Source organism: Eleutherodactylus coqui, chromosome 3, assembly GCF_035609145.1.
Source record: "Eleutherodactylus coqui strain aEleCoq1 chromosome 3, aEleCoq1.hap1, whole genome shotgun sequence".
NCBI lineage: Eukaryota > Metazoa > Chordata > Amphibia > Anura > Eleutherodactylidae > Eleutherodactylus > Eleutherodactylus coqui.
The window spans coordinates 316,153,621-316,180,943 of NC_089839.1; the positions used below are offsets into that span (position 1 = coordinate 316,153,621).

The 27,323-nt window shown below is 52.9% G+C and overlaps 1 protein-coding gene and 5 non-coding genes across 6 annotated transcripts in view; all 6 read left to right on the plus strand.

Annotated features, from left to right (window-relative positions):
• ARMH1 (armadillo like helical domain containing 1) overlaps window positions 1–7,238 on the plus strand; it is a 50,477-nt gene extending 43,239 nt beyond the window's left edge. The window contains exons 9-12 of the mRNA XM_066594792.1: window positions 3,822–3,951; window positions 6,011–6,088; window positions 6,903–6,984; window positions 7,071–7,238. Coding sequence (XP_066450889.1) covers window positions 3,822–3,951; window positions 6,011–6,088; window positions 6,903–6,984; window positions 7,071–7,090 — 310 coding nt within the window. The 3' untranslated portion in view covers window positions 7,091–7,238. The remainder of the gene's footprint in view (window positions 1–3,821; window positions 3,952–6,010; window positions 6,089–6,902; window positions 6,985–7,070) is intronic.
• A 1,816-nt stretch (window positions 7,239–9,054) lies between these two features.
• On the plus strand, window positions 9,055–9,169 carry LOC136622890 (U5 spliceosomal RNA). Its single transcript, XR_010792070.1, has one exon. It is a non-coding gene; the product is annotated as a U5 spliceosomal RNA (small nuclear RNA).
• A 5,078-nt stretch (window positions 9,170–14,247) lies between these two features.
• Window positions 14,248–14,362, plus strand: LOC136622857 (U5 spliceosomal RNA). Its single transcript, XR_010792037.1, has one exon. It is a non-coding gene; the product is annotated as a U5 spliceosomal RNA (small nuclear RNA).
• Window positions 14,363–17,339: 2,977 nt separating this feature from the next.
• Window positions 17,340–17,454, plus strand: LOC136622901 (U5 spliceosomal RNA). Its single transcript, XR_010792081.1, has one exon. It is a non-coding gene; the product is annotated as a U5 spliceosomal RNA (small nuclear RNA).
• A 4,806-nt stretch (window positions 17,455–22,260) lies between these two features.
• Window positions 22,261–22,375, plus strand: LOC136622915 (U5 spliceosomal RNA). Its single transcript, XR_010792092.1, has one exon. It is a non-coding gene; the product is annotated as a U5 spliceosomal RNA (small nuclear RNA).
• Window positions 22,376–26,695: 4,320 nt separating this feature from the next.
• LOC136622926 (U5 spliceosomal RNA) lies at window positions 26,696–26,810 on the plus strand. Its single transcript, XR_010792103.1, has one exon. It is a non-coding gene; the product is annotated as a U5 spliceosomal RNA (small nuclear RNA).
• Window positions 26,811–27,323: the final 513 nt, after the last annotated feature.

Sequence of the window (27,323 nt, forward strand, 5' to 3'; positions counted from 1 at the left end):
ATGTTACTGGCCGCAGACTGGGTTACATATAATGTGTTGGAGATGTTACTGGCTGCACTCTGGGGGACATATAATGTGTTGGAGGTGTTACTGGCTGCACTCTGGGGGACATATAATGTGTTGGAGATGTTACTGGTTGCCCTCTGGGGGACATATAATGTGTTGGAGATGTTACTGGCCGCACTCTGGAGAACATATAATGTGTTGGAAATGTTACTGGCCGCACTCTGGGGGACATATAATGTGTTGGAGATGTTACTGGACGCACTTTGGGGGACATATAATGTGTTGGAGATGTTACTGGCCGCACTCTGGGGGACATATAATGTGTTGGAGATGTTACTGGCCGCACTCTGGGGGACATATAATGTGTTGGAGATGTTACTGGCTGCACTCTGGAGGACATATAATGTGTTGGAGATGTTACTGGCTGCACTCTGGGGGACATATAATGCGTTGGAGATGTTACTGGCTGCACTCGGGGGGCACATATAATGTGTCGGAGATGTTACTGGCCGCACTCTGGGGGACATATAATGTGTTGGAGATGTTACTGGCCGCACTCTGGGGGACATATAATGTGTAGGAGATGTTACTGGCCGCACTCTGGGGGACATATAATGTGTTGGAGATGTTACTGGCCGCACTCTGGGATACATATAATGTGTTGAAAAAGTTACTGGCTGCACTCGGGGGGACATATAATGTGTTGGAGATGTTACTGGCCGCACTCTGGGGGACATATAATGTGTTGGGGATGTTACTGGCTGCACTCTGGGGGACATATAATGTGTTGGAGGTGTTACTGGCCGCACTCTGGGGGACATATAATGTGTTGGGGATGTTACTGGCTGCACTCTGGAGGACATATAATGTGTTGGAGATGTTACTGGCCGCACTCTGGGGGACATATAATTTGTTGGAGAGGCTACTGGCTGCACTCTGGGGGACATATAATGTGTTGGAGATGTTACTGGCTGCACTCTGGGGGACATATAATATGTTGTAGATGTTACTGGCTGCACTCTGGGGGACATATAATGTGTTGTAGATGTGACTGGCCGCACTCTGGAGGACATATAATGTGTTGGAGATGTTACTGGCCGCACTCTGGGGGACATATAATGTGTTGGAGATGTTACTGGTCGCACTCTGGGGGACATATAATGTGTTGGAGATGTTACTGACCGCACTCTGGGGGACATATAATGTGTTGTAGATGTTACTGGCCGCACTCTGGGGGACATATAATGTGTTATTGATGTTACTGGCTGCACTCTGGGGGACATATAATGTGTTGTGGATGTTACTGGTCGCACTCTGGGGGACATATAATGTGTTGGAGATGTTACTGGCCGCACTCTGGGGGACATATAATGTGTTGGAGATGTTACTGGCTGCACTCTGGGGGACATATAATGTGTTGGAGATGTTACTGGCCGCACTCTGGGGGACATATGATGTGTAGGAGATGTTACTGGCCGCACTCTGGGGGACATATAATGTGTAGGAGATGTTACTGGTCGCACTCTGGGGGACATATAATGTGTAGGAGATGTTACTGGCCGCACTCTGGGGGACATATAATGTGTTGTGGATGTTACTGGTCGCACTCTGGGGGACATATAATGTGTTGGAGATGTTACTGGCCGCACTCTGGGGGACATATAATGTGTTGGAGATGTTACTGGCCGCACTCTGGGGGACATATAATGTGTTGGAGATGTTACTGGCCGCACTCTGGGGGGGACATATATGTTGGGGAAAAAAACATGCAAAAATTCCACCTTTGTTTTTTTTTGTGTATATTTATTAAAAACGCCAAAATTGGGTACATTTTGATAATATGTGTCACTTTTTCACATTTTCAACTAAAACATGTCCCATATTGCACAGATTCTGTACAGATTTTGCTCAGATATGTATTTCCATTTGTTCACTTTATTCTGGAAGCTCGTTTGAAAACCTTTTTTTAACCATTTAGCAGACGGACACATGTGACATTAATTATTACCATTTTGAGGAACACTTTGTTTTCTTACACCGAGCCCAGATGGCAGCGGCTCACAGGGGTCAGCATTATAGAGACCCCACAAATGAGCATTTGATAACCTGCCCCCTTACTGCACTCACCGGGGGGCCGGACTGTTTTCTTACCCCACCGTTTCTTAATGCAATTTAGTGGAGAAAAAATAAATTTGTTTTTGCAGATGTCAGTTTTTTTTCTATAATGCACATGAAAATGAGGATTTACACCCCATACTGGATCCCCCTGTTTGTCTTGTGTTCAGAAACATCCCCATTGTGGCCCTAATCTTCTGTCTGTCTGCACAACGGGGCCCAAATCAAAAGGAGCGTTACAGTTCAACTGTCTTTAACTGTAAGGATTGGATCCATGATGGGAGGTGAAACCTTAACTTTTTTTTACTTTTACATCATGTGACTGCGGACCGCGTACCGCGGCTTCCCGTGTAGCCTCCAGGCTCTCGTCAATGTTTGGTAGCCAGGGGCATGGAGATTTTAAATTACCTTGGCAATCCTCATCTTTTGCGCATGTGTCCGCCAATTTTCCGACGGGCGCATGCGCAGAAGCCGGGGTAAAGTCTGCAGATAACTCCGGGGGCCTTAGGTACGTAATTTCATTTCCCCTCACGGATACGATTCCTGAAGGAGATGAAACTTAAACTTGTTTCTCACACTGTTGTTTACTTTTCGTGATCACCGTTATCCATTGGATAATGGCGATCACGTGACCGGGGACCGTGTACTGCGGTGCCTGGCGACATCTCCCTGCTTTTGGCTACTCCTACACCTTACGTCTGGTGCGAATGCGCTGAAGACAGTGTCGGGTCCTGGCAGGACCAGAATACCGCGGGACATCACGGAGGATGGAGGTGAGTAGTTTCAGCTCCCCTCGTGGATCCCATCTGTGAGGGGAGCTGAAACTTTAACTTTAGTTAACTTTTTGTTTACTGTTATGTGATTGCTGTTATCCTTTGGATAACGGCAACCACCTGACTGGGGGGTTTAGTGCGGTTGCTCACCACGGCCCCCCCATGATGGCTCCAGGCTACTGGCTACCTCCGGCAGCCAATAGCAGGGAGTTGTGACATTCACAGACCCCGCGGCTTCAATCCCCAGCATAAGCGGGACGTGAAAACACGAATGGGTGGTCACTAAGGGGTTAAAGCTGTTATGGGAATAAATCCTATTCCAGAAGATTTTACTGATCTGCTCCAAATTGGTTATAATGAGAAGCTTCATGCATGAATATATGTATTTGAACTCACGGATGTTATCCGTCAGCCCCCCATACCCTTCTGATTTATTCTGAGGAATACAATCGCTTTATGGACAAGCGTTACATCACAAACTAGGAGTTATTGTGCTCATCCGGGATTGGTTAATACTGTGATATGGGAGTTCACACCTTAATAAAGTATCAAAAGTGGAAGAAGCATATAATGTTATCAGTAAATGAGAAGCTCAGCCAATCAGAACGTACAACTGCTCTGTGGGAATCATGAGGGGAGGAAGATGCACGGGCCTAAGGCATTCTGAACACGTTTGTATATGGACACATTTAACCGTTTAACTGCTACCTTTTACTAAGAGAGTAGATATAACAGTATATATATATATATCTAAGCTGATATAAGAGACACATGATATAAAGCATACAAATATCATTACTACAACAAAGCCCATTAGTGAGGCCAGTAGAAAGGCGTATTGCAGTTCCGAAGGGGTTAGCCTGTGGCTGCCGGGGCATGCTGGGAGTTGCAGTGCTGTCGTGTCTGAGGTCCTGGTTGTTCCCGCAGGTTGCTGGCCCGGGGGTCCGCCGAGCTGTGTGACCAGATGATCCAGATGAGGGTCGTGCATCACCTGCTCTTCGTCATGGGGAACACTGAGCACACGGAGAGTCAGAGACAAGCCAGCCGGGCAGTGGAGGTGAGCGCCCGCACTACCACCGCTACCAGTCAGCGAGCGCTTTATAGGAGAGCATCCATGCAAATGAAAAGCTGGAACAATCCCTCTGCAGCGCCACCTAGTGGGAGGCAGCATGTAACAATGACTGATGAGGGGCGATCACCCCCAAACAGCTGCCTGAGGGTGGATTCTGGCCAGTCATTGTTATAGAGAGTTGCTGCCTTCCAGCAGGTGGCGCCGCAGAGGCCTTGTTCCAGCTTACCACTTGCATTTCTAGAAGCTGTGGCTGAATGTTGGGAGATCTCAGACTGCGCCCCTCACATCCTGCGTCCCCGACGGTCACCGCTGACGCTTTTCACACATTTAATCTTGTCATTTTACTGCGCTTACATTCTACTAACCTTGTGATCTCGGCCTTGTACTCCAGTCACCCCCAGAGCTGCACTCTGACATCACTGTGTACAGACCCCTCTGACGGCGTCCTAGCTCGTGCTCGCACACATCCTGCCAGGACTGGGCACTCAGCGCAGCCAATGAGTGTCTGTGATTGGTTCATCTAGCGCTGGCTCTGATTGGCTGAGCATCACCACACTCGCCCAATCAGAGGCAGCGCTTCCTAGAAACAGGGATTCTCTAATCTGCGGCCAGAAGAGATGCAGGGATCGAGAGAAGACACAGCAGAGCTGGACAGCGCCGGAGAAGTGATGTATTCCTTAATTTTCTGCAGATAGGGCTTATTTTTGGGGTAGGGCTTAATTTAAAGCACCCCCTCAACCCTCGAAAATCCTTGCAAGTGGTGCTACAAAGTCACACGACTTTAGTCTAAGCGCCGCTTCATGCGGGAGGATGTGAGGATGAGGACATGGGCGTATTCACTTGCGTGTGGGACACGGACACGCCCTGATTTAAATGGCTATTTAGCCTTATGAGCCCGAGCGGACTTAAACCGCGTGCAAAAAAATGCGCACAAAAATAGAGTAGGTCCAATTTTTTTAAGCACATGTGAAGAAATGCGCGAAAAACGGGCGTGGAGGAACCCATGAAAATCCGTGGAGTCTTTTTCTGCATATTGCGCACCAATCCGCCCGTGAAGGAGCCCGGGGTCTACACCACCTCTTAGTCGGCTTAGTTCACGCACAATTCTGCCGTCTTTAGGACACACCCCTTCTAGAGATGGAAGAACTGTCCAAAAGGGGCTCATTTATGATGCCTCTTCTGCCGGCTTCGTGGCGCAGTTCGTGCTGGAATGGCGGCGTATTATTCTTACGAGATATTTACAACTGATTTGCAGGGAAGAAAATGAAACCTTCCGAGCGGCTCCGCCGAATCTCGTTACTCACAACTGTGGGTGTGGCCTGTCAGATGTTCCCGACACGTTCATAAAGCTGAATGTCGAAAAACGGGCGCAAAAGTAAGCGCAGATTAGACGAAGTAAACCTGCTCTGAATAGCGCTGGGTTGGCGCTCGCTGCACATCTGCTGAATTTGGCGCAACTTTGCGCAGTCTTTCAGCCTCAAGTAAATTTTGGACGCAGTCAGAAAAGGTCTTTCATTTTGGCGCATTTGTGTGGTTTTTAGCACGGTTAAACATTCTTTTTGGCGCATGCTGTCATTTTGGCGCTCGCATCGCTCATTTTTAGAAACTCTTCAAACTTCTTAACATACTTTCAGTATAATAGCGTCCTTAATACGGCGGTGAATCCAGGCGCTCCGCCACTCGTACGCAGAGGTGGACTGGGAGCAAAGTCAAAGAAATTTGCATTTTGGCGCATCTGCGTGAATTTCTGCCTCCTCTGCTGACTGCTTCCTGGCCGCCTGCATCTCTTTCATAAACCATCAAAATTTGGCGCATTTTGCTAATTTTCGACGCAGCTACTACTTTTACTCCCCACATTTACCTCTGTCATAAATCTGGCGCCGATGACGCCTTTATTGATAAATAAGCCCCATAACAAATGTGGCGCAAAACACGACAGACAGTTTAGTGGCGTCATTTGTGCCCATTACTGCGGTATTTTGGATAGTCACGAGCCGCGTTACGCTGCCGCCACGGATCGCTGACTCTCTGGGTCACTTTGCAGTACTTGGCCTCCGTGTCGCCGGTTGTCGAGGACCAACTGAGGATCGCCATCGGGGAGAAGCTCCTCCGGATGCTGATGGTAAGATGGGGGTTATTGTCTTCTGGGGTCCGATAATGGGAGGAAGATGGCGACAGTCTCTTCCAGGTCGGTGACCGCAGGCGCTCGTCTGGACTCCTCCTGGAAACTGTCAGCAAGCAGCGGGGCGGAGTCTTCCTTCCTCGATGGATAATGCTTCCCGCCATGAGGGCGGGTGCGGACCCCTCAGCACGCCGATTACTATACAGAGGGACCACATATTTCGGTCTGGCTGCAGAGGCCGGGGGGCCGGTCCAGTGTGGGTGTAAGCATGGAGGGTACGCTATCTGTGCGCAGGTATAATCCCACCCCCCATATGGGCTGGTCATCACCTGTGCCCCTCCCCCATATACGCTGCCTGCAGCCCTCATGTGCGAGTAAGTATGGCCGCCTTCTGCGATCCGGCCGCGACCGCTCAGCTCTGGAGCTCCATGTGGTAAGCAACACACTTGAACAAGAGCTGCGACCTGCAGACGACGGGTCAGAGCGCCTCCCGGTGGCCGGGCTTGCGGTACATTATAGTGCGCAGTACCTGCCAAAAATGCTCCAAGGAAGAACAAGCGGCGGCAGGCGATGGGCGCCCGCCTGGTCCGATCCCACAGAAGGACTGATTACGGAGACGTGCCAACCATTCAGCTGTGAACGGCGTCTGTACATGGCGACCGACCCGCTGCTTCCCTATTAACGCCTGCTCGGCTCTACATCTCTACAACCGCCCCGGCTCTGCTGCATCACACCGCCATATTGCAGATGTGAGCGGTACGGTCCGCAGACTGCGGCGCGCCGAGCGTAACCTCATCCATCTTGTGTCCCGCAGGAGAACGCAGAGACGTTGTATACCAAGTTGGATCCCACGCAAGTGGATGTTCTGCTGTCCAACCAAGTCAGCGTCCCCGGCGGTGAGTGCGGCCGGCCGCCATCGCTCTCGGCTGCCGGAGATCGCAGAGAAGTCCTCATTGACCCCCCCCCCCCCCTTTTTTTACAGTAAAGGAAGTGACGAAATGACGGCGCCGGAGAAATGGTGGCAACACGGCGGGTGCAGAAGTGGCCGCTGCCAGCAGGACACAGAGGACCCCCCGAGGACGGGCGAGAGGCTCTGCATACTAACGGAGCTGCCTACAATAAAGGAGGTCATGTGACCGGCCGTATCGATTCCTCGCAGTTGCTCTCAGTGTAGAATGTCGCAGAAAAGCCACGAAACTTCAGCCATGATGGAAGCAGCTGCTCTGCCAGAGAGGTCTTGTACTCCAGTCACACCCAGAGCTGTCTTGTACTCCAGTCACACCCAGAGCTGTCTTGTACTCCATTCACACCCAGAGCTGCAGACACAGTTTAGGCTCCACATTGATAAAAAGAGGAGCATTTCAGGGATAGAGGGATGTGGGTAAGAAACAAGGGAGAGGGCAGAGGGGTGCAGGTGGAGCTCATGGGAACCCCAAAAGCCACACAGGTCTGGTCACATGCTGCAGCCGGCGTACATGCTCTTCAGATCCGTGAACACATGTAGAGTCGTCCGTATGAGCTGCAGCGGCAGGTCTGTACATCTAGGTGTCCGCTGCGCCACAAGGAGGGCGGAGTCTCAGAGAAACAGGTGCTGGCAGGTAGCTCACCCCTCCTGCACGCCAGTTTCTGCAGCTGCACCCCAGTTTCTGTAGCTCCCCCCTTCTGCACCCCATTTCTGCAGCTGCACCCCAGTTTCTGTAGCTCCCCCCTTCTGCACCCCATTTTCTGCAGCTGCCCCCCAGTTTCTGTAGCTCCCCCCTGCTGCAGCCCAGTGTTTGCAGCTCCCCCTTCTGCACTCGTTTCTGCAGCTCCCCCCTTCTGCACCCCAGTTTCTGCAGCTCCCCCTAGCTGTCCCCCAGTTTCTGCAGCTCCCTCCTCCTGCCCCCCAGTTTCTGCAGCTGCCGCCCGCAGCCCCCCAGTTTCTGCAGCTGCACCCTGCTGCCCCCCAGTTCCTGCAGCTGCCGCATGCTGTCCCCCAGTTTCTGCAGCTGCCGCCTGCTGCTCCCCAGTTTCTGCAGCTGCTCCCTCCTGCACCCGTTTCTGCAGCTCCCCCCTGCTGCCCCTGTTTCTGCAGCTCCCCCCTGCAGCCCCCCAGTTTCTGCAGCTGCCCACTCCTGCACCCCAGTTTCTGCAGCTCCCCCCTTCTGCACCCGTTTCTGCAGCTCCCCCCTTCTGCACCCGTTTCTGCAGCTCCCCCCTGCTGTCCCCCAGTTTCTGCAGCTGCCCCCCACTTTCTGCAGCACCCCCCTGCTGCCCCCCAGTTCCTGCAGCTCCCCCCTGCTGCCCCCCAGTTCCTGCAGCTGCCGCCTGCTGCCCCCCAGTTTCTGCAGCTCCCCCTTCTGCACCCCGAATTGTGCAGGGTGACACAGAAGGCTCACCCGCCATGGTGTAGTTGTTGGTGGGTGACTGATATGGAGGGATCGGGGTTCACAGTGAGCCCCCCAACAATCAGCAAGTTCCCCCCTGTCTTGTGGATCTCCTGTGGGAGGGGGACAACTTGTAATTGTGGCAGAATCCCTCTAAGCAGCCTGCAGAGCTGCAGTATATAATATTGTGTCGGCGGTGAGGAAGTCGGCCCCCCAGAGCGGCATGCACCGACAGGGCTGACTGTCCTGCTGCTGTTTATGACGCCCCCTGCTGGGGTTCCTCTGTGCGTGCAGGAAGAACTAGAGGAAGAACATTCGGGGTCTTTTACAGCAACTTGTGCCCACGTGACCTCGCTGATCAGGAGCCTCTGTGACGTCTGGTGATTTGCATATTTACCCAGAATGCTCCGGGACGGTGCTCAGCAGTGCCCGTCTCTCCGCGCTCCTTCTGCCGGTGGTCTCCGGTTTGGTAACAGATGAGATACTTTGTATCCGGGCGGCGCGGCCGGTGAGGAGTCCGCAGCACAGGAGCCGCCGCCCTCTCCGTGGGTGTGATGAGCGGCGCCCGGAGCCCGTGCACTGCCGCCCGCCGCCATCTGTATACTCTGGTTTCTCTTCAGATCGAATAAATCTTTCGCCTTTTACTAAAGATTTCCGTGGAGAGGAACAATTATGAGTTTACAGCAATTTTTTGATGCCCGGCGAAAGCTGGGCTGACCTTACAGGGTTAATGATAGAGATGTGGGGGGCTGGGCTGACCTTACAGGGTTAATGATAGAGATGTGGGGGCTGGGCTGACCTTATAGGGTTAAAGGGGTTGTCCCGCGGCAGCAAGTGGGTCTATACACTTCTGTATGGCCATAATAATGCACTTTGTAATGTACATTGTGCATTAATTATGAGCCATACAGAAGTTATAAGAAGTTTTTCACTTACCTGCTCCGTTGCTGGCGTCCTCGTTTCCATGGAGCCGACTAATTTTCGGCCTCCGATGGCCAAATTAGCCGCGCTTGCGCAGTCCGGGTCTTCTGCTTTCTTCAATGGAGCCTCTCGTGCAGGATGCCGACTCCGTGTAGCTCCGCCCCGTCACGTGCCGATTCCAGCCAATCAGGAGGCTGGAATCGGCAATGGACCGCACAGAAGAGCTGCGGTCCACGGAGGAAGAAGATCCCGGCGGCCATCTTCACCGGTAAGTATAGAAGTCACCGGAGCGCGGGGATTCAGGTAAGCGCTGTGCTACTTTTTTTTAAAGTCCCTGCATCGGGGATGTCTCGCGCCGAACGGGGGGGGGGGGGGGGGGGGGGGTGTTGAAAAAAAAAAAAAACCCGTTTCGGCGCGGGACAACCCCTTTAATGATAGAGTTGTGGGAGCTGGGCTGTCCTTACAGGGTTAATGATAGAGCTCTGGGGGCTGGGCTGACCTTACAGGGTTAAAGGGATTTTCCTGCGCCGAAACGGTTTTTTTTTTTTTCAATACCCCAGCCCCCCCCCCCCCCGTTCGGTGCGAGACAAACCCGATGCAGGGGTTAAAAAAAAAAACCGCACAGCGCTTACCTGAATCCCCGCGCTCCGGTGACTTCTTACCCGGTGAAGATGGCCGCCGGGATCTTCTCCCTCGGTGGACCTCAGGTCTTCTGTGCGGTCCATTGCCGATTCCAGCCTCCTGATTGGCTGGAATCGGCACGTGACGGGGCAGAGCTACAAGGAGCCGCTCTCCGGCACGAGCGGCCCCATTCAGAAAAGAAGAAGACCGGACTGCGCAAGCGCGTCTAATCCGGCGATTAGACGCTGAAAATTAGACGGCACCATGGAGACGAGGACGCTAGCAACGGAGCAGGTAAGTGAATAACTTCTGTATGGCTCATAATTAATGCACAATGTACATTACAAAGTGCATTAATATGGCCATACAGAAGTGTATACCCCCACTTGCTTTCGCGGGACAACCCCTTTAATGATAGAGCTGTGGGGGCTGGGCTGTCCTTACAGGGTTAATGATAGAGATGTGGAGGCTGGGCTGTCCTTACAGGGTTAATGATAGAGATGTGGGGGGCTGGGCTGACCTTACAGGGTTAAAGGGGTTGTCCCGCGAAAGCAAGTGGGTCTATACACTTCTGTATGGCCATATTAATGCACTTTGTAATGTACATTGTGCATTAATTATGAGCCATACAGAAGTTATTCACTTACCTGTTCCGTTGCTAGCGTCCCCGTCTCCATGGTGCCGTCTAATTTCAGCGTCTAATCTCCCGATTAGACGCGCTTGCGCAGTCCGGTCTTCTCCCTTCTGAATGGGTCCGCTCGTGCCGGAGAGCCGCTCCTAGTAGCTCCGCCCCGTCATGTGTGCCGATTCCAGCCAATCAGGTGGCTGGAATCGGCAATGGAACGCACAGAGCCCACGGTGCACCATGGGAGAAGACCTGCGGTCCACCGTGGGTGAAGATCCCGGCGGCCATCTTAGCAAGGTAAGCAAGAAGTCGCCGCAGCGCGGGGATTCGGGTAAGTACTATCCGTTTTTTTTTTTTACCCCTGCATCGGGTTTGTCTCGCGCCGAACGGGGGGGCCTATTGAAAAAAAACAAAAACGTTTCGGCGCGGGACAACCCCTTTAATGATAGAGTTGTGGGGGGCTGGGCTGTACTTACAGGGTTAATGATAGTTGTGGGGGCTGTGCTGTCCTTATAGGGTTAATGATAGAGTTGTGGTGGCTGGGCTGACCTTATAGGGGTAATGATAGAGATGTGGGGGCTGGGCTGACCTTACAGGGTTAATGATAGAGTTGTGGGGGGCTGCGCTGACCTTACAGGGTTAATGATAGAGATGTGGGGGCTGGGCTGTCCTTATAGGGTTAATGATAGAGTTGTGGGGGGCTGGGCTGACCTTACAGGGTTAATGATAGAGTTGTGGGGGCTGGGCTGTCCTTATAGGCTTAATGATAGAGTTGTGGGGGGCTGGGCTGACCTTATAGGGGTAATGATAGAGTTGTGGGGGGCAGGGCTGACCTTACAGGGTTAATGATAGAGTTGTGGGGGGCTGGGCTGTGCTTACAGGGTTAATGATAGAGATGTGGGGGCTGGGCTGTCCTTACAGGGTTAATGATAGAGTTGTGGGGGGCTGGGCTGTCCTTACAGGGTTAATGATAGAGTTGTGGGGGCTGGGCTGTCCTTACAGGGTTAATGATAATTGTGGGGGCTGCGCTGTCCTTATAGGGTTAATGATAGAGTTGCGGGGGCTGGGCTGACCTTATAGGGATAATGATAGAGATGTGGGGGCTGGGCTGACCTTACAGGGTTAATGATAATTGTGGGGGCTGCGCTGTCCTTATAGGGGTAATGATAGAGCTGTGGGGGCTGGGCTGACCTTACAGGGTTAATGATAGAGATGTGGGGGCTGGGCTGACCTTACAGGGTTAATGATAGAGATGTGGGGGCTGGGCTGACCTTATAGGGGTAATGATAGAGTTGTGGGGGCTGGGCTGACCTTACAGGGTTAATGATAGAGATGTGGGGGCTGGGCTGTCCTTATAGGGTTAATGATAGAGTTGTGGGGGCTGGGCTGACCTTACAGGGTTAATGATAGAGTTGTGGGGGCTGGGCTGTCCTTATAGGGTTAATGATAGAGTTGTGGGGGGCTGGGCTGACCTTACAGGGTTAATGATAGAGATGTGGGGGCTGGGCTGACCTTACAGGGTTAATGATACAGTTGTGGGAGCTGGGCTGACCTTACAGGGTTAATGATACAGTTGTGGGGGCCGGGCTGACCCTTACAGGGTTAATGATAGAGCTGTGGAGGCTGGGCTGTCCTTACAGGGTTAATGATAGAGTTGTGGGGGCTGGGCTGTCCTTATAGGGTTAATGATAGCGTTCTGGGGGGCTGGGCTGTCCGTATAGGGTTAATGATAGAGTTGTGGGGGGCTGGGCTGTCCTTACAGGGTTAACCTTTTCCAATCCACTGTCTGATGTCTACCTACATTCTGATTGAAGCTTGATCAGATACAGACGGGATGTACAGCTCCAATCAGAAGTCATCCAACAGGGTATTCTTTCCGTCTACTGCCAGCCACTCCGCTGTCGGAGCCTCTCTGGCGCACACACTGGCTTTAGCCAGCAGATGGCGTCGTTGTATAACAGCAAAAAGAGAAAGATTTTTAGGAAATCCTGAATTCAAAATTGGATTGGAAAGGGTTAATGATAAAGGAGTGGGAGGCTGGGACAGGAGAGTTACAGACGGGTTGGGATACAGAGGGGATGAGATACAGATGGGATGAGATACAGATGGGATGAGATACAGATGGGATGAGATACAGATGGGATGAGATACAGATGAGATACAGACAGGATGAGATACAGACGGATTGGGATGGAGAGGGGATGAGATACAGAGTGGATGAGATACAGATGAGATACAGACAGGATGAGATACAGACGGGTTGCGATACAGATGAGATACAGATGGGTTGGGATACAGACGGGATGAGATACAGACAGGTTGGGATACAGAGGTATCCATATTTCATGCTTCCATGTAAACAGATTCGCCGTTTTTCGGTCTTGCGGTTGGGAAGACACGGATGAAGTACGGATAGGAAGTGCGCTGAAAGAGTCCTTATAAGGTCAGAGAGCGACTCGCAGGGCCGTTACCTTCCAGGAGGAGGCGCTGCTGAGGATTCCAGCACCTGATCACTGTACTCCATGGAAAGGTCCTACTGAGAGACATGTGACCTCATTATGAGCGGACATGGACGCCCCGCGCTGATTAGATGGTCAGCTCAGTGGTCACAGGGACCTGCTGAATGTACAAGTGTCTGGGCATAAGGGGTTAACTGTGCACCCCGATTATATGACTGGGAGAACTACTGCAAGCTGGATTCTGCACCTGCCGCTGCTGCACCTGTTTCTGCAGCTCCCCCTCTTGCCCCCCAGTTTCTGCAGCTGCCCCCTCCTGCACCCCAGTTTCTGCAGCTACCACCTGCTGCCCCCCAGTTTCTGCAGCCCCCCAGTTTCTGCAGCTGCCCCCTCCTGCCCCCCAGTTTCTGCAGCTACCGCCTGCTGCCCCCCAGTTTCTGCAGCTCCCCCCTGCTGTCCCCCAGTTTCTGCAGCTGCCCCCAGCTGTCCCCCACTTTCTGCAGCTCCCCCCTGCTGCCCCCCAGTTCCTGCAGCTGCCCCCTCCTGCACCCCGAATTGTGCAGGGTGACACAGAAGGCTCACCCGCCATGGTGTAGTTGTTGGTGGGTGACTGATATGGAGGGATCGGGGTTCACAGTGAGCCCCCCAACAATCAGCAAGTTCCCCCCTGTCTTGTGGATCTCCTGTGGGAGGGGGACAACTTGTAATTGTGGCAGAATCCCTCTAAGCAGCCTGCAGAGCTGCAGTATATAATATTGTGTCGGCGGTGAGGAAGTCGGCCCCCCAGAGCGGCATGCACCGACAGGGCTGACTGTCCTGCTGCTGTTTATGACGCCCCCTGCTGGGGTTCCTCTGTGTGTGCAGGAAGAACTAGAGGAAGAACATTCGGGGTCTTTTACAGCAACTTGTGCCCACGTGACCTCGCTGATCAGGAGCCTCTGTGACGTCTGGTGATTTGCATATTTACCCAGAATGCTCCGGGCCGGTGCTCAGCAGTGCCCGTCTCTCCGCGCTCCTTCTGCCGGTGGTCTCCGGTTTGGTAACAGATGAGATACTTTGTATCCGGGCGGCGCGGCCGGTGAGGAGTCCGCAGCACAGGAGCCGCCGCCCTCTCCGTGGGTGTGATGAGCGGCGCCCGGAGCCCGTGCACTGCCGCCCGCCGCCATCTGTATACTCTGGTTTCTCTTCAGATCGAATAAATCTTTCGCCTTTTACTAAAGATTTCCGTGGAGAGGAACAATTATGAGTTTACATCAATTTTTTGATGCCCGGCGAAAGCTGGGCTGACCTTACAGGGTTAATGATAGAGATGTGGGGGCTGGGCTGACCTTACAGGGTTAATGATAGAGATGTGGGGGCTGGGCTGACCTTACAGGGTTAATGATAGAGATGTGGGGGGCTGGGCTGACCTTACAGGGTTAATGATAGAGATGTGGGGGGCTGGGCTGTCCTCACAGGGTTAATGATAGAGATGTGGGGGGCTGGGCTGTCCTCATAGGGTTAATGATAGAGATATGGGGGCAGGGCTGTCCTTACAGGGTTAATGATAGAGGTGTGGGGGGCTGGGCTGACCTTACAGGGTTAATGATAGAGATGTGGGGGGCTGGGCTATCCTCACAGGGTTAATGACAGAGATATGGGGGCAGGGCTGTCCTTACAGGGTTAATGATAGAGATGTGGGGGCTGGGCTGTCCTTGCAGGGTTAATGATAGAGTTGTGGAGGCTGGGCTGACCTTACAGGGTTAATGATATAGCTGTGGGGGCTGGGCTGTCCTTACAGGGTTAATGATAGAATTGTGGGGGGCTGGGCTGTCCTCACAGGGTTAATGATAGTTGTGGGGGCTGAGCTGTCCTTACAGGGTTAATGATAGAGTTGTGGGGGCTGGGCTGTCCTTACAGGGTTAATGATAGAGCTGTGGGGGGCTGGGCTGTCCTTACAGGGTTAATAATAGAGATGTGGGGGGCTGGGCTGTCCTTACAGGGTTAATGATAGAGATGTGGGGGCTGGGCTGTCCTTACAGGGTTAATGATAGAGTTGTGGGGGGGGGGGGGCTGTCCTTACAGGGTTAATGATAGAGCTGTGGGGGGCTGGGCTGACCTTACAGGGTTAATGATAGAGCTGTGAGGGCTGGGCTGTCCTTACAGGGTTAACCTTTTCCAATCCACTGTCTGATGTCTACCTACATTCTGATTGAAGCTTGATGAGATACAGACGGGATGTACAGCTCCAATGTCAGAAGACATCCAACAGGATATTCTTTCCGTCTACTGGCAGCCACTCCGCTGTCGGAGCCTCTCTGGCGCACACACTGGCTTTAGCCAGCAGATGGCGCCGTTGTATAACAGCAAAAAGAGAAAGATTTTTAGGAAATCCTGAATCCAAAATTGGATTGGAAAGGGTTAATGATAAAGGAGTGGGAGGCTGGGACAGCAGAGTTACAGACGGGTTGGGATACAGAGGGGATGAGATACAGAGGGGATGAGATACAGATGAGATACAGACAGGATGAGATACAGACGGATTGCGATACAGATGAGATACAGATGGGTTGGGATACAGACGGGATGAGATACAGATGAGATACAGACAGGTTGGGATACAGATGAGATACAGATACAGACAGGTTGGGATACAGAGGGGATGAGATACAGAGTGGATGAGATACAGATGAGATACAGACAGGATGAGATACAGACGGGTTGCGATACAGATGAGATACAGATGGGTTGGGATACAGACGGGATGAGATACAGATGAGATACAGACAGGTTGGGATACAGATGAGATACAGATACAGACAGGTTGGGATACAGAGGGGATGAGATACAGATGAGATACAGATGGGTTGGGATACAGACGGGATAAGATACAGATGAGATACAGACAGGTTGGGATACAGATGAGATACAGACGGGTTGGGATACAGAGGGGATGAGATACAGATGAGATACAGACAGCTTGGGATACAGAGGGGATGAGATACAGATGAGATACAGACAGGTTGGGATACAGACGGGATGAGATACAGACGGGTTGGGATCCAGAGGTATCGATATTTCATGCTTCCATGTAAACAGATTCGCCGTTTTTCGGTCTTGCGGTTGGGAAGACACGGATGAAGTACGGATAGGAAGTGCGCTGAAAGAGTCCTTATAAGGTCAGAGAGCGACTCGCAGGGCCGTTACCTTCCAGGAGGAGGCGCTGCTGAGGATTCCAGCACCTGATCACTGTACTCCATGGAAAGGTCCTACTGAGAGACATGTGACCTCATTATGAGCGGACATGGACGCCCCGCGCTGATTAGATGGTCAGCTCAGTGGTCACAGGGACCTGCTGAATGTACAAGTGTCTGAGCCTAAGGGGTTAACTGTGCACCCCGATTATATGACTGGGGGAACTACTGCAAGCCGGATTCTGCACCTGCCGCTGCTGCACCTGTTTCTGCAGCTCCCCCTCCTGCATCCCAGTTTCTGCAGCTACCACCTGCTGCCCCCCAGTTTCTGCAGCTCCCCCCTGCTGTCCCCCAGTTTCTGCAGCTGCCCCCAGCTGTCCCCCACTTTCTGCAGCTCCCCCCTGCTGCCCCCCAGTTCCTGCAGCTGCCGCCTGCTGTCCCCCAGTTTCTGCAGCTGCCCCCTCCTGCACCCCGAATTGTGCAGGGTGACACAGAAGGCTTACCCGCCATGGTGTAGTTGTTGGTGGGTGACTGATATGGAGGGATCGGGGTTCACAGTGAGCCCCCCAACAATCAGCAAGTTCCCCCCTGTCTTGTGGATCTCCTGTGGGAGGGGGACAACTTGTAATTGTGGCAGAATCCCTCTAAGCAGCCTGCAGAGCTGCAGTATATAATATTGTGTCGGCGGTGAGGAAGTCGGCCCCCCAGAGCGGCATGCACCGACAGGGCTGACTGTCCTGCTGCTGTTTATGACGCCCCCTGCTGGGGTTCCTCTGTGTGCAGGAAGAACTAGAGGAAGAACATTCAGGGTCTTTTACAGCAACTTGTGCCCACGTGACCTCGCTGATCAGGAGCCTCTGTGACGTCTGGTGATTTGCATATTTACCCAGAATGCTCCGGGACGGTGCTCAGCAGTGCCCGTCTCTCCGCGCTCCTTCTGCCGGTGGTCTCCGGTTTGGTAACAGATGAGATACTTTGTATCCGGGCGGCGCGGCCGGTGAGGAGTCCGCAGCACAGGAGCCGCCGCCCTCTCCGTGGGTGTGATGAGCGGCGCCCGGAGCCCGTGCACTGCCGCCCGCCGCCATCTGTATACTCTGGTTTCTCTTCAGATCGAATAAATCTTTCGCCTTTTACTAAAGATTTCCGTGGAGAGGAACAATTATGAGTTTACAGCAATTTTTTGATGCCCGGCGAAAGCTGGGCTGACCTTACAGGGTTAATGATAGAGATGTGGGGGCTGGGCTGACCTTACAGGGTTAATGATAGAGATGTGGGGGCTGGGCTGACCTTACAGGGTTAATGATAGAGATGTGGCGGCTGGGCTGACCTTACAGGGTTAATGATAGAGATGTGGGGGCTGGGCTGACCTTACAGGGTTAATGATAGAGAGGTGGGGGGCTGGGCTGTCATTACAGGGTTAATGATAGAGAGGTGGGGGGCTGGGCTGTCATTACAGGGTTAATGATAGAGAGGTGGGGGCTGGGCTGACCTTACAGGGTTAATGATAGAGATGTGGGGGGCTGGGCTGACCTTACAGGGTTAATAATAGAGATGTGGGGGCTGGGCTGACCTTACAGGGTTAATGATAGAGATGTGGGGGCTGGGCTGACCTTACAGGGTTAATGATAGAGATGTGGGGGCTGGGCTGACCTTACAGGGTTAATAATAGAGGTATGTGGGCTGGGCTGTCCTAACAGGGTTAATGATATAGTTGTGGGGGCTGAGCTGCTCTTACAGGGTTAATGATAGAGTTGTGGTGGCTGGGCTGTCCTTACAGGGTTAATGATATAGTTGTGGGGGCTGAGCTGCTCTTACAGGGTTAATGATAAAGCTGTGGGGGGCTGGGCTGACCTTACAGGGTTAATGATAGATCTGTGGGGGCTGCACTGTCCTTACAGGGTTAATGATAGAGGTGTGGGGGGCTGGGCTGACCTTACAGGGTTAATGATAGAGATGTGGGGGGCTGGGCTGTCCTTACAGGGTTAATGATAGAGCTGTGGGGGGCTGGGCTGACCTTACAGGGTTAATGATAGAGTTGTGGGGGTGGGGGGTGGGCTGTCCTTACAGGGTTAATGATAGAGAGGTGGGGGGCTGGGCTGTCATTACAGGGTTAATGATAGAGAGGTGGGGGGCTGGGCTGTCATTAAAGGGTTAATGATAGAGAGGTGGGGGCTGGGCTGACCTTACAGGGTTAATGATAGAGATGTGGGGGGCTGGGCTGACCTTACAGGGTTAATAATAGAGATGTGGGGGCTGGGCTGACCTTACAGGGTTAATGATAGAGATGTGGGGGCTGGGCTGACCTTACAGGGTTAATGATAGAGATGTGGGGGCTGGGCTGACCTTACAGGGTTAATAATAGAGGTATGTGGGCTGGGCTGTCCTAACAGGGTTAATGATAGAGTTGTGGTGGCTGGGCTGTCCTTACAGGGTTAATGATATAGTTGTGGGGGCTGAGCTGCTCTTACAGGGTTAATGATAAAGCTGTGGTGGCTGGGCTGTCCTTACAGGGTTAATGATATAGTTGTGGGGGCTGAGCTGCTCTTACAGGGTTAATGATAAAGCTGTGGGGGGCTGGGCTGACCTTACAGGGTTAATGATAGATCTGTGGGGGCTGCACTGTCCTTACAGGGTTAATGATAGAGTTGTGGGGGCTGGGCTGACCTTACAGGGTTAATGATAGAGATGTGGGGTGCTGAGCTGTCCTTACAGGGTTAATGATAGAGGTGTGGGGGGCTGGGCTGACCTTACAGGGTTAATGATAGAGATGTGGGGGGCTGGGCTGTCCTTACAGGGTTAATGATAGAGCTGTGGGGGGCTGGGCTGACCTTACAGGGTTAATGATAGAGTTGTGGGGGTGGGGGGTGGGCTGTCCTTACAGGGTTAATGATAGAGCTGTGGGGGGCTGGGCTGACCTTACAGGGTTAATGATAGAGCTGTGGGGGCTGCACTGTCCTTACAGGGTTAATGATAGAGTTGTGGGGGCTGGGCTGACCTTACAGGGTTAATGATAGAGATGTGGGGTGCTGAGCTGTCCTTACAGGGTTAATGATAGAGGTGTGGGGGGCTGGGCTGACCTTACAGGGTTAATGATAGAGATGTGGGGGCTGGGCTGACCTTACAGGGTTAATGATAGAGATGTGGGGGGCTGGGCTGACCTTACAGGGTTAATGATAGAGATGTGGGGGGCTGGGCTGTCCTCACAGGGTTAATGATAGAGATGTGGGGGGCTGGGCTGTCCTCATAGGGTTAATGATAGAGATATGGGGGCAGGGCTGTCCTTACAGGGTTAATGATAGAGGTGTGGGGGGCTGGGCTGACCTTACAGGGTTAATGATAGAGATGTGGGGGGCTGGGCTATCCTCACAGGGTTAATGACAGAGATATGGGGGCAGGGCTGTCCTTACAGGGTTAATGATAGAGATGTGGGGGCTGGGCTGTCCTTGCAGGGTTAATGATAGAGTTGTGGAGGCTGGGCTGACCTTACAGGGTTAATGATATAGCTGTGGGGGCTGGGCTGTCCTTACAGGGTTAATGATAGAATTGTGGGGGGCTGGGCTGTCCTCACAGGGTTAATGATAGTTGTGGGGGCTGAGCTGTCCTTACAGGGTTAATGATAGAGTTGTGGGGGCTGGGCTGTCCTTACAGGGTTAATGATAGAGCTGTGGGGGGCTGGGCTGTCCTTACAGGGTTAATAATAGAGATGTGGGGGGCTGGGCTGTCCTTACAGGGTTAATGATAGAGATGTGGGGGCTGGGCTGTCCTTACAGGGTTAATGATAGAGTTGTGGGGGGGGGGGGCTGTCCTTACAGGGTTAATGATAGAGCTGTGGGGGGCTGGGCTGACCTTACAGGGTTAATGATAGAGCTGTGAGGGCTGGGCTGTCCTTACAGGGTTAACCTTTTCCAATCCACTGTCTGATGTCTACCTACATTCTGATTGAAGCTTGATGAGATACAGACGGGATGTACAGCTCCAATGTCAGAAGACATCCAACAGGATATTCTTTCCGTCTACTGGCAGCCACTCCGCTGTCGGAGCCTCTCTGGCGCACACACTGGCTTTAGCCAGCAGATGGCGCCGTTGTATAACAGCAAAAAGAGAAAGATTTTTAGGAAATCCTGAATCCAAAATTGGATTGGAAAGGGTTAATGATAAAGGAGTGGGAGGCTGGGACAGCAGAGTTACAGACGGGTTGGGATACAGAGGGGATGAGATACAGAGGGGATGAGATACAGATGAGATACAGACAGGATGAGATACAGACGGATTGCGATACAGATGAGATACAGATGGGTTGGGATACAGACGGGATGAGATACAGATGAGATACAGACAGGTTGGGATACAGATGAGATACAGATACAGACAGGTTGGGATACAGAGGGGATGAGATACAGAGTGGATGAGATACAGATGAGATACAGACAGGATGAGATACAGACGGGTTGCGATACAGATGAGATACAGATGGGTTGGGATACAGACGGGATGAGATACAGATGAGATACAGACAGGTTGGGATACAGATGAGATACAGATACAGACAGGTTGGGATACAGAGGGGATGAGATACAGATGAGATACAGATGGGTTGGGATACAGACGGGATAAGATACAGATGAGATACAGACAGGTTGGGATACAGATGAGATACAGACGGGTTGGGATACAGAGGGGATGAGATACAGATGAGATACAGACAGCTTGGGATACAGAGGGGATGAGATACAGATGAGATACAGACAGGTTGGGATACAGACGGGATGAGATACAGACGGGTTGGGATCCAGAGGTATCGATATTTCATGCTTCCATGTAAACAGATTCGCCGTTTTTCGGTCTTGCGGTTGGGAAGACACGGATGAAGTACGGATAGGAAGTGCGCTGAAAGAGTCCTTATAAGGTCAGAGAGCGACTCGCAGGGCCGTTACCTTCCAGGAGGAGGCGCTGCTGAGGATTCCAGCACCTGATCACTGTACTCCATGGAAAGGTCCTACTGAGAGACATGTGACCTCATTATGAGCGGACATGGACGCCCCGCGCTGATTAGATGGTCAGCTCAGTGGTCACAGGGACCTGCTGAATGTACAAGTGTCTGAGCCTAAGGGGTTAACTGTGCACCCCGATTATATGACTGGGGGAACTACTGCAAGCCGGATTCTGCACCTGCCGCTGCTGCACCTGTTTCTGCAGCTCCCCCTCCTGCATCCCAGTTTCTGCAGCTACCACCTGCTGCCCCCCAGTTTCTGCAGCTCCCCCCTGCTGTCCCCCAGTTTCTGCAGCTGCCCCCAGCTGTCCCCCACTTTCTGCAGCTCCCCCCTGCTGCCCCCCAGTTCCTGCAGCTGCCGCCTGCTGTCCCCCAGTTTCTGCAGCTGCCCCCTCCTGCACCCCGAATTGTGCAGGGTGACACAGAAGGCTCACCTGCCATGGTGTAATTGTTGGTGGGTGACTGATATGGAGGGATCGGGGTTCACAGTGAGCCCCCCAACAATCAGCAAGTTCCCCCCTGTCTTGTGGATCTCCTGTGGGAGGGGGACAACTTGTAATTGTGGCAGAATCCCTCTAAGCAGCCTGCAGAGCTGCAGTATATAATATTGTGTCGGCGGTGAGGAAGTCGGCCCCCCAGAGCGGCATGCACCGACAGGGCTGACTGTCCTGCTGCTGTTTATGACGCCCCCTGCTGGGGTTCCTCTGTGTGCAGGAAGAACTAGAGGAAGAACATTCAGGGTCTTTTACAGCAACTTGTGCCCACGTGACCTCGCTGATCAGGAGCCTCTGTGACGTCTGGTGATTTGCATATTTACCCAGAATGCTCCGGGACGGTGCTCAGCAGTGCCCGTCTCTCCGCGCTCCTTCTGCCGGTGGTCTCCGGTTTGGTAACAGATGAGATACTTTGTATCCGGGCGGCGCGGCCGGTGAGGAGTCCGCAGCACAGGAGCCGCCGCCCTCTCCGTGGGTGTGATGAGCGGCGCCCGGAGCCCGTGCACTGCCGCCCGCCGCCATCTGTATACTCTGGTTTCTCTTCAGATCGAATAAATCTTTCGCCTTTTACTAAAGATTTCCGTGGAGAGGAACAATTATGAGTTTACAGCAATTTTTTGATGCCCGGCGAAAGCTGGGCTGACCTTACAGGGTTAATGATAGAGATGTGGGGGCTGGGCTGACCTTACAGGGTTAATGATAGAGATGTGGGGGCTGGGCTGACCTTACAGGGTTAATGATAGAGATGTGGCGGCTGGGCTGACCTTACAGGGTTAATGATAGAGATGTGGGGGCTGGGCTGACCTTACAGGGTTAATGATAGAGAGGTGGGGGGCTGGGCTGTCATTACAGGGTTAATGATAGAGAGGTGGGGGGCTGGGCTGTCATTACAGGGTTAATGATAGAGAGGTGGGGGCTGGGCTGACCTTACAGGGTTAATGATAGAGATGTGGGGGGCTGGCTGACCTTACAGGGTTAATAATAGAGATGTGGGGGCTGGGCTGACCTTACAGGGTTAATGATAGAGATGTGGGGGCTGGGCTGACCTTACAGGGTTAATGATAGAGATGTGGGGGCTGGGCTGACCTTACAGGGTTAATAATAGAGGTATGTGGGCTGGGCTGTCCTAACAGGGTTAATGATATAGTTGTGGGGGCTGAGCTGCTCTTACAGGGTTAATGATAGAGTTGTGGTGGCTGGGCTGACCTTACAGGGTTAATAATAGAGGTATGTGGGCTGGGCTGTCCTTACAGGGTTAATGATAGAGATGTGGGGGCTGGGCTGACCTTACAGGGTTAATAATAGAGGTATGTGGGCTGGGCTGTCCTTACAGGGTTAATGATATAGTTGTGGGGGCTGAGCTGCTCTTACAGGGTTAATGATAAAGCTGTGGGGGGCTGGGCTGACCTTACAGGGTTAATGATAGATCTGTGGGGGCTGCACTGTCCTTACAGGGTTAATGATAGAGGTGTGGGGGGCTGGGCTGACCTTACAGGGTTAATGATAGAGATGTGGGGGGCTGGGCTGTCCTTACAGGGTTAATGATAGAGCTGTGGGGGGCTGGGCTGACCTTACAGGGTTAATGATAGAGTTGTGGGGGTGGGGGGTGGGCTGTCCTTACAGGGTTAATGATAGAGAGGTGGGGGGCTGGGCTGTCATTACAGGGTTAATGATAGAGAGGTGGGGGGCTGGGCTGTCATTAAAGGGTTAATGATAGAGAGGTGGGGGCTGGGCTGACCTTACAGGGTTAATGATAGAGATGTGGGGGGCTGGGCTGACCTTACAGGGTTAATAATAGAGATGTGGGGGCTGGGCTGACCTTACAGGGTTAATGATAGAGATGTGGGGGCTGGGCTGACCTTACAGGGTTAATGATAGAGATGTGGGGGCTGGGCTGACCTTACAGGGTTAATAATAGAGGTATGTGGGCTGGGCTGTCCTAACAGGGTTAATGATAGAGTTGTGGTGGCTGGGCTGTCCTTACAGGGTTAATGATATAGTTGTGGGGGCTGAGCTGCTCTTACAGGGTTAATGATAAAGCTGTGGTGGCTGGGCTGTCCTTACAGGGTTAATGATATAGTTGTGGGGGCTGAGCTGCTCTTACAGGGTTAATGATAAAGCTGTGGGGGGCTGGGCTGACCTTACAGGGTTAATGATAGATCTGTGGGGGCTGCACTGTCCTTACAGGGTTAATGATAGAGTTGTGGGGGCTGGGCTGACCTTACAGGGTTAATGATAGAGATGTGGGGTGCTGAGCTGTCCTTACAGGGTTAATGATAGAGGTGTGGGGGGCTGGGCTGACCTTACAGGGTTAATGATAGAGATGTGGGGGGCTGGGCTGTCCTTACAGGGTTAATGATAGAGCTGTGGGGGGCTGGGCTGACCTTACAGGGTTAATGATAGAGTTGTGGGGGTGGGGGGTGGGCTGTCCTTACAGGGTTAATGATAGAGCTGTGGGGGGCTGCTGACCTTACAGGGTTAATGATAGAGCTGTGGGGGGCTGGGCTGACCTTACAGGGTTAATGATAGAGTTGTGGGGGTGGGGGGTGGGCTGTCCTTACAGGGTTAATGATAGAGCTGTGGGGGGCTGGGCTGACCTTACAGGGTTAATGATAGAGCTGTGGGGGGCTGGGCTGTCCTTACAGGGTTAATGATAGGGTTGTGGGGGCTGGGCTGTCCTTACAGGGTTAATGATAGAGTTGTGGGGGGCTGGGCTGACCTTACAGGGTTAATGATAGGGTTGTGGGGGCTGGGCTGTCCTTACAGGGTTAATGATAGAGTTGTGGGGCGCTGGGCTTTCCTTACAGGGTTAACCTTTTCCAATCCACTGTCTGATGTCTACCTACATTCTGATTGAAGCTTGATGAGATACAGACGGGATGTACAGCTCCAATGTCAGAAGACATCCAACAGGGTATTCTTTCCGTCTACTGGCAGCCACTCCGCTGTCGGAGCCTCTCTGGCGCACACACTGGCTTTAGCCAGCAGATGGCACCGTTGTATAACAGCAAAAAGAGAAAGATTTTTAGGAAATCCTGAATCCAAAATTGGATTGGAAAGGGTTAATGATAAAAGAGTGGGAGGCTGCGACAGCAGAGTTACAGACGGGTTGGGATACGGAGGGGATGAGATACAGACGGGTTGGGATACAGAGGGGATGAGATACAGACGGATTGGGATGGAGAGGGGATGAGATACAGAGTGGATGAGATACAGATGAGATACAGACAGGATGAGATACAGACGGGTTGCGATACAGATGAGATACAGACGGGTTGGGATACAGAAGGGATGAGATACAGATGAGATACAGACAGGTTGGGATACAGATGAGATACAGACGGGTTGGGATACAGACGGGATGAGATACAGATGAGATACAGACAGCTTGGGATCCAGAGGGGATGAGATACAGGTGGGTTGGGATACAGATGAGATACAGACGGGTTGGGATACAGAGGTATCCATATTTCATGCTTCCATGTAAACAGATTCGCCGTTTTTCGGTCTTGCGGTTGGGAAGACACGGATGAAGTACGGATTGGAAGTGCGCTGAAAGAGTCCTTATAAGGTCAGAGAGCGACTCGCAGGGCCGTTACCTTCCAGGAGGAGGCGCTGCTGAGGATTCCAGCACCTGATCACTGTACTCCATGGAAAGGTCCTACTGAGAGACATGTGACCTCATTATGAGCGGACATGGACGCCCCGCGCTGATTAGATGGTCAGCTCAGTTGTCACAGGGACCTGCTGAATGTACAAGTGTCTGGGCATAAGGGGTTAACTGTGCACCCCGATTACAAGCCGCATTCTGCACCTGCCACTGCTGCACCTGTTTCTGCAGCTCCCCCTCTTGCCCCCCAGTTTCGCAGCTGTCCCCTTCTGCACCCCAGTTTCTGCAGCTCCCCCTCCTGCACCCCAGTTTCTGCAGCTGCCCCCTCCTGCACCCCAGTTTCTGCAGCTGCTCCCTCCTGCACCCGTTTCTGCAGCTACCACCTACTGCCCCCCAGTTTCTGCAGCTGCCCCCTCCTGCCCCCCAGTTTCTGCAGCTCCCCCCAGTTTCTGCAGCTGCCCCCAGCTGTCCCCCACTTTCAGCAGCTCCCCCTGCTGCCCACCAGTTCCTGCAGCGGCAGCCTGCTGTCCCCCAGTTTCTGCAGCTCCCGCCTGCTGCCCCCCAGTTTCTGCAGTTCCCCTCTCCTGCCCCCCAGTTTCTGCAGCTCCCCCCTGCTGTCCCCCAGTTTCTGCAGCTGCCCCCAGCTGTCCCCCACTTTCTGCAGCTCCCCCCTGCTGCCCCCCAGTTACTGCAGCTGCCGCCTGCTGCCCCCCAGTTTCTGCAGCTGCCCCCTCCTGCACCCCAAATTGTGCAGGGTGACACAGAAGGCTCACCCGCCATGGTGTAGTTGTTGGTGGGTGACTGATATGGAGGGATCGGGGTTCACAGTGAGCCCCCCAACAATCAGCAAGTTCCCCCTGTCTTGTGGATCTCCTGTGGGAGGGGGACAACTTGTAATTGTGGCAGAATCCCTGTAAGCAGCCTGCAGAGCTGCAGTATATAATATGGTGAGGAAGTCGGCCCCCCAGAGCGGCATGCACCGACAGGGCTGACTGTCCTGCTGCTGTTTATGACGCCCCCTGCTGGGGTTCCTCTGTGCGTGCAGGAAGAACTAGAGGAAGAACATTCGGGGTCTTTTACAGCAACTTGTGCCCACGTGACCTCGCTGATCAGGAGCCTCTGTGACGTCTGGTGATTTGCATACTTACCCAGAATGCTCCGGGACGGTGCTCAGCAGTGCCCGTCGCTCCGCGCTCCTTCTGCCGGTGGTCTCCGGTTTGGTAACAGATGAGATACTTTGTATCCGGGCGGCGCGGCCGGTGAGGAGTCCGCAGCACAGGAGCCGCCGCCCTCTCCGTGGGTGTGATGAGCGGCGCCCGGAGCCCGTGCACTGCCGCCCGCCGCCATCTGTATACTCTGGTTTCTCTTCAGATCGAATAAATCTTTCGCCTTTTACTAAAGATTTCCGTGGAGAGGAACAATTATGAGTTTACAGCAATTTTTTGATGCCCGGCGAAAGCTGGGCTGACCTTACAGGGTTAATGATAGAGATGTGGGGGGCTGGGCTGACCTTACAGGGTTAATGATAGAGCTGTGGGGGGCTGGGCTGACCTTACAGGGTTAATAATAGAGATGTGGGGGGCTGGGCTGACCTTACAGGGTTAATGATAGAGATGTGGGGGCTGGGCTGACCTTATAGGGTTAAAGGGGTTGTCCCGCGGCAGCAAGTGGGTCTATACACTTCTGTATGGCCATAATAATGCACTTTGTAATGTACATTGTGCATTAATTATGAGCCATACAGAAGTTATAAGAAGTTTTTCACTTACCTGCTCCGTTGCTGGCGTCCTCGTTTCCATGGAGCCGACTAATTTTCGGCCTCCGATGGCCAAATTAGCCGCGCTTGCGCAGTCCGGGTCTTCTGCTTTCTTCAATGGAGCCTCTCGTGCAGGATGCCGACTCCGTGTAGCTCCGCCCCGTCACGTGCCGATTCCAGCCAATCAGGAGGCTGGAATCGGCAATGGACCGCACAGAAGAGC